The sequence below is a fragment of the Abramis brama genome (genome assembly GCF_963993115.1).
Source record: "Abramis brama genome assembly, chromosome: 22".
Classification (NCBI taxonomy): Eukaryota; Metazoa; Chordata; class Actinopteri; order Cypriniformes; family Leuciscidae; genus Abramis; species Abramis brama.
The window spans coordinates 28,794,562-28,801,782 of record NC_139984.1 but is presented as its reverse complement, the minus strand read 5'-3'; the positions used below and the strand labels follow the sequence as shown (position 1 = coordinate 28,801,782).

At 36.7% G+C, this 7,221-nt stretch overlaps 1 protein-coding gene across 1 annotated transcript; it reads left to right on the top strand.

The window, feature by feature from the left end:
• Positions 1–962: 962 nt before the first annotated feature.
• Positions 963–7,221, top strand: LOC311072916 (cytochrome P450 2J4-like; the record flags this gene model as incomplete). The annotated part of the gene is made up of 9 exons (XM_084098277.1): positions 963–1,160; positions 1,232–1,394; positions 2,058–2,207; positions 2,337–2,497; positions 3,602–3,778; positions 4,005–4,143; positions 4,228–4,415; positions 5,876–6,017; positions 7,046–7,221. 9 exons carry the CDS (start codon positions 963–965, stop codon positions 7,219–7,221), a joined length of 1,494 nt encoding a protein of 497 aa, XP_083954403.1.

Genomic DNA, 7,221 nt, shown 5'->3' with positions numbered 1-7,221 from the left:
CAGGGCTTGAATGTGAGCGAGATGTGTTGAGAAGTTTCGGTATGAACGTCGTTAGGCAGGCTGAGGCTACCACTGACACTGCAGAGCATCTACAGTATAACTTACATTGTTGTGTTTTCTTTAGGTTTATTGATGAAAGTCGGAAAACAAATTAAGACACGCTTTGATCTCTCGGTAAGTACAACCTTGTTCCCTTCATCAGTAATTCTTTAGTTTGCAGTAGTATATTGTGCAGTTTAACACTACAACTTTGGTGAGTGTGCCTAGCAAATGATGAACTTCACTATGTGAACCTGAGGATAATTGATTAGCCTACGTCGTCTAAAAATCACTTAAAGTGATAGGCTAGTTCACTCAAAAAAAAAAAAAAAAAAAAAAATATATATATATATATATTAGGCTACTCACCCTCGTGTCTTTAAAACCTATAAGACTTTCGTTCATCTTCAGAACACAAATGAAGATCTTTTTTCATGAAGTCTGAGCTTTCAGTCCCTCAGTTGACAGACAGCTTCCAGTTTTACCACAAGTGATGTGAGAGTTGATGAATGTTTGTGTGAATAAAATGTAATCTGTTCATCATATTAGCGATCGAGTCTCTTCAGAATATTTGGACTAAACCACTCAATTCATGGATTAGTTTTACGATCTCTTCATTAACTTTTTGAAGCATCAAAGTAGTTAGCTGTCAACAATGGAGAGACAGAGATCTCTCAGATTTCAACAAAAGATTTGGGTTCTGGAGATGAACGAAAGACAAACCCAAGACATGAAGTAACAGAGTTTTACATTTTGGGTGAACTATCCCTTTAAACACCGGTTTGACCAATCATTTGAGAAAAGCACCTGCAGCATTTTGAGCGCAGACAGAAATTTGCTTTGATATTTTATGTGTAATGCTGAAGAATAGGCTACTTATAAAGACCATTTATGTGTGCAAAATCTCTCTGGTCTCAGTAAGCATGTCATCAGTGTTGTCACAGCTGATGGGTCAGTGGATGGATGTTCAGGGACTCCTGATATTTCTGTGTGTTCTGCTGTTGGTGAAACACCTGCGAGATGTTCAGTCAAAGAACATGCCGCCAGGACCCTTCCCTCTGCCCTTGTTTGGAAACGTAATGAGTATAGGCTTTAGTGATCCTATGGAGGTTTTTCCGAAGGTATGTCTTTTCTCAGATGCATATGTTTATTAAATGAGTTGTGTACATTTACAAGTTGACATGTTGATCAGATTGCTGAGAGGTATGGAGATGTGAGCACATTTTATCTGGGAAACAAACCTTGCATACTACTCACTGGATACGAGACTTTCAAAGAGGCATTTGTGGAACAGGCGGACATCTTCACAGACCGGCCGTACTTCCCTGTGAATGACAAAATCTGTAAAGGGAAAGGTAAAAACAGCTAAAAGAACACCGTACACATCACTATGAGTGACACCATTTACACGTTAAAATGTTCAAAAACATTAAGTCTGTTATCAGTCATAAACTGCTCACCAATTCATCTTTTTGTGGAACGTCAGGAAACATCTTGTAATTCGCCTTTTATTCAAGGCGTTATATGGACTTTCAGACACAACACATTTGTGTGTTAGAATATAGCAGTGGCTAGAATATAGCTTTGTCATTGAAAATATGCAGAACTGTTCATAACATTCTGTAGATCATTACAGTGATCCTGGATTTAATGTAACGTGAGAAATTGAATTTTCCTGTCTCTCTTGAAATAAGGAAGTTCATTCATTTAGTACTATGAAAACTTAGTTTCAGAATTCAAAACTCCCGCGTGACAATATATTTGAACTATATGATGCAAAATGTTCACTCAGTAATGCATGGAAGGAAACCACATTTGTTAAAACATGACTGCCCACATTTACGTGGCAACAATTTGAAGGATCAGGTAGAGCAAATATTAGAACCAGCAGCAAATTCGCAGGCCACCTTAAATAATAGCTGTTACCACTTACACTTGTAAAAATTGTGTTAACATAGCCTGAATGGAATACACTTTAGCAATCATAGATTTTGCTCTTTTTATCTGTTTGTATGTAGGTCTGATCTTCTCCGGTGGGCACATGTGGCGTCATCAGAGGCGTTTTGCTCTGGCAACACTGAAGTATTTTGGTGTGGGCAAGAAAACACTAGAAAACTCCATCCTGCAGGAGTGTCTTTTTGTCTGTAGTTCTTTTCAAACCAAGCAAGGTCAGAGCACCATTTCTGCCTGAATTCATACATCTGAACAGACTACAAGTGCATACTGCTCTCTACAGGCGAAGATTTGAAAGTACGGTTTGCAGCCGTAACCATTTTTCCTCTCCTTTGCTTTCTAAGGTTTGCCATTCAACCCTCATCACATCTTGAACTACGCGGTGGGCAATATAATATGCAGCCTGGTTTTTGGCTACAAGTTTGAGTATGACAACCATCGTTTTCTTGAGCTGTTGCAGTATTCAGATGACACCTTCAAGCTTCCCATCAATATCTGGGGCCGGGTATGAGACCAAATTTACTATATTTATATTATATAATTATATAATATTTACTATATTATACCTTTTTCACAAAAGTGCTATTTTAAAAGCTCCTAATTTTGTTTTTAAGCCTCCTAGAATAGGTTTACATGCATCCAAGGTCAAAAACACTTTATTTTCTCATGCTATCCATTGCAGCATTAGCTATTTTCTCACAGTGTCTGAATCGGTTCGATAAAGGATCCAGTCTTTCTAAACCCCTCCTTTCTGAGAGCCTCCTTTGCTCTGATTGGTCAGATGGCCTAGTCTGTTGTGATTGGTCGACCACTTACAGCGTATGTCAGAAACCAAACGTCTATAACATATCTAAATTTCAGCTCTGATCTTCCTCAACGCTTGATACACAGTGATATGAACAGTAACGATGCCGTTGATTGTACCGTGTCAATTCCAGCGCAAGTCCTCATGCTTTGGAAGTGCAGCAAAGTGAATTTGCTTTCGCAGTGCAGAAAACAGCATCTTCTCAACATGTCGACACACAAACCAAACTCTTCCAGTCTCCGCTACAACTACAGCGTTTGAGGGTCAAAGTAGATGTTGTTCACAGACAGCCAATGAAGACATTAAGCAAATTTGTTACATTGTTACTTGGGTATGAAACAGGAATTAAGAGCATGGAATTACTGAAAACTCGTTTCAGCAGTTCAGAATCGGTTCTTTCTTTTAGGAGACACTTACTCCATTTATCTGCACTTTGATCTTTGAAACTTTGCAGACCTTTTACATTCACAAACATCTGTATTACACTCTGCATGAATGGTAATATTCGAAAAAGTATCATGGGGGAACTTTAACATCATAAATCTGGTTTCTATTTTCTGACCAATGTAACTGATATATATATATATATATATATATATATATATAGATATAGATATATAGATAGATAGATAGATAGATAGATAGATAGATAGATAGATAGATAGATAGATTTTATAGATTTTATGTCGACTACGAAGCAAGATTTTTTTCTGGTCAGGTATTTTCAGTACATGCACTAAAATGTGTGATCTACTGCAAAGATTGATGACATCCTGATGACCAAATGTATTTGTCCCTCAACAGCTGTATAATGTGTTTCCCGCCGTGATGTCCTTGCTGCCAGGAAAGCACCAGACTACATTTGCCAACCTTTCCAAGCTGAAGCTCTTTTTTCAGGAGGAAATCAGGAAGCACAAAGAGGACAGAAACCCTTCCAGTCCCAGAGACTACATCGACTGTTATCTGGATGAAACTGAGAAGGTAACCAGTTTTAGCACATCCTGGCATAGTGATTTCAGGAAATCTTCTCTTCTGATTTAGAGTGTTTGTACACTGATAATTCATGCATTTCAAGTGAACTCAATGGATACATTTGTGCACACAACACATCCCATATTTTTACTTTCCATTTACCTTTTTTTTTTTTTTTAGAAGCGCTCTAGCCATCTCTTTTTAACCCCTCTTTCTGTTCATGGTTGAATCCCAGTGTAAGGACAGTGAGGCAGAGTTCACAGAGGAGAACCTGATACACTGTGTGTTGGATCTGTTTGGAGCCGGAACAGAAAGCACGGCTAAATCACTCAGCTGGGCTTTACTCTACATGGCCAAGTATCCAGATGTGCAAGGTGGGCGGCTCCGCTCCTATGACCTACTTGTTAGTTAAATGTGTATGTGTGTGTCCACATACTCTGCATGTTTACTTTCCATAGAGAGAGTCCAATCTGAGATCGATCAGGTGATTGGACAGACACGTCAGCCGTCGATGGAAGACAGGACACATCTGCCGTACACCTACGCTGTGATCCATGAAATTCAGAGGTTCGCAAATGTTCTTGCCTTTATTCCACCGAGAGTTGCCAGCAGAGACACCACAGTAGCTGGATGCCTCATTCCCAAGGTAAGTAAAAAAATACTGTTTGTAGCATATTTCAAAATCAAAAATAAGAATATAATTTTTTTTTCCCCAGCTTTCTCTTTTATTAGCTTCTGCATTACTGTACTGTACAGGTTTTTAATTGGCACAAATTCCACGATTATGGTAGAAACGAGAATGAGTTTCTTTGAGTTAACCCTTGTGCGTCCTTAAGGAGATTTGTCTTTTTCAGGGTTTTTTTTTAGTTTTTTTTTTATAAATATCATTTTGCCTGTGTTAAAGGGGTGGTTGATTATGATTTCACTTTTCTAACTTTAGTTAGTGTGTAATGTTGCTGTTTGAGCATAAACAACATCTGCAAAGTTACAAAGTTTAAATCAAAGGAAGATATTTGCTTTTAAAGAAATCGCTTTTTAAGGACTACAACAAACGGCTGGTAGAGACTACACAACATTCCTCCCGAGTTAGTGACATCACCAACCCTAGAATTTACATAAACCCGTCCCCTGAACACGATTTATAGATTATCAAGACAGAATATGCTAATCAATGACTAGAAGATAACTACACATAAGCTTCATAAATTCATCAACTAACCATTCAGAAATGTCCTGTTGCTTCTACATGTTGTCACTTCTTATTGAGTCTCTCCATCATTGTCTGACTCCAGTTTGAACATAAAAGGCTGAAAGTGTTTGAAATTTTCAGTGCATGTCAGTGTGAGTGCAAGCTGTTGAAGCTCCGCCCTCTGTGCCGGGAGCAGCAGCTCATTTGCATTTAAAGGAACAGACACAAAAAACTGTGCGTTTTTGCTCACCCTCAAAAAGTGACAATTTTAACATGCTGTATAAAAATATCTGTGGGGTATTTTGAGCTAAAACTTCACATACACACTCTGGAGACATCAAAGACTTATTTTACATCTTGTAAAAAGGGCATTATACTACCCCTTTAATGCAAATTGCCAACTGCATACATTTTGGCAGAAGTGTATATTTTTATTGGAATTTTAATATTTCACCCTCATTTCCTTTCATAAATATGTTTTACACAGGTAACACAGAATAGTTACACTTAGGACCTAAAGGACAACAATGTCCCCATTAAAACCCATTAAAACTGTATTTTTTAATCCCAGGGCCATTTAGCTATAAAGTGACAGTCTTTGTTAATAGAATGTTGGCAAAGCTTCAAAATTAAAAATATATTAATATATATATATATATATATATATATATATATATATATATATATATATATATATGTGTGTGTGTGTGTGTGTATTTATTTATTTATTTATTTAAACAGATGCCACCATTTTCTCAGGTTTGGCCTATAAATCCCAGCGCTGTGTATATAAAGCTTTTCTGGGATCTAATGGGAAAAAATATGGCACTCAAATTTTTGTCATTTTTTTGCTACAGTTATTATTGCCCTTTAATGTTTGTAATGTTCTTAATTTCTTATGTTTTGTTCTATGACAGGGTGTGATGGTACTGCCGATGCTGAAGCCAATCTTACAGGATAAGAATGAGTACAGCACTCCGAATGAATTCAATCCTGCACACTTTCTGGATGAAAATGGCAAATTTTTGAAGAGAGAACATTTTATCCCCTATTCAATTGGTAGGTCATAAGGAATATACAATATATACATTTTTAACTAAAAGAATTATATACATGCATACATACACTACTGTTTGGGGTCAGTACAATTTTTTTTTTTTTTTTTTTTTTAAGAAGTCTCTTCTCACCAAGGCTGCATTTATTTGATCAAAATACAGTAAAAATACAATTTAAAATAACTGTTTTCTCTTGTAATATATTTAAAAAAAGTAATTTATTCCTGTGATCAAAGTGGATTTTTCAGCATTATTACTCCAGTCTTCAGTGTCACATGATCCTTCAGAAATCATTCTAATAAGCTGATTTGCTGCTCAAGAAACATTTATCAATTTTGAAAACAGTTGTGCTGCTTAATATTTTTGTGGAAACTGTGATAAATGTTCAGGATTATTTGATTAAAAGAAAGTTCATAAGAGCAGCACTTCTTTAAAACTGAAATCTTTTGTAACATCTAAGAATGCACCGATATGAACATTTTGGCCGTTACCGATAACCGATATATTGGCCGATAAATCTACATCCAAATTTTTATATAATTTTTGAGAGCCTGATTACAAAAACAAGTCTCACCGTTAAAATATACCAAGCACACAATTATGATGTTCTCATTATAATTTTATGTAGCCGATATGACAGACTTGTGCTGCACATGTTGCACTTTACTATATTTTCCATTTTTTGAAGTGATTCCAATCATATTTCAAGCAATTCAAAACCATCATGGCGAACAGTGCACATCTGAAGTGTTTCAGCTGAAGGAAATAATCCATTATTTATCGGCTTTAATATATCGGCCAAATTTTCTTATCGGGCCGATAATGATAACATTAAAAATAAACATATATCGGCCGATACCGATATGGTGGCCGATATATTTGATAAATTGAATGTGTCCTTGCTGAATAAAATGTAAAAAAAAAGTTACTGACCCGAAACTTTTGAATGGTAGTGTATATAAACTAATATACACTAAAATGAGATTTTATCAAATTTACCTTAGCTTTACTGATCCAGACCATGATTTCCAGGTAAGAGGATGTGTCCAGGTGAGCAGCTCGCTGGTATGGAGCTCTTCCTTTTCTTCACGTCTCTGATGCAGCGTTTTACCTTCCTGCCTCCTGAGGGACAAACGCTGAGTCTCAAAAGAACAGTTGCCATCGCTTCTGCTCCTGAACCTTTCCATATTCGTGCTGTTCCTCGATAA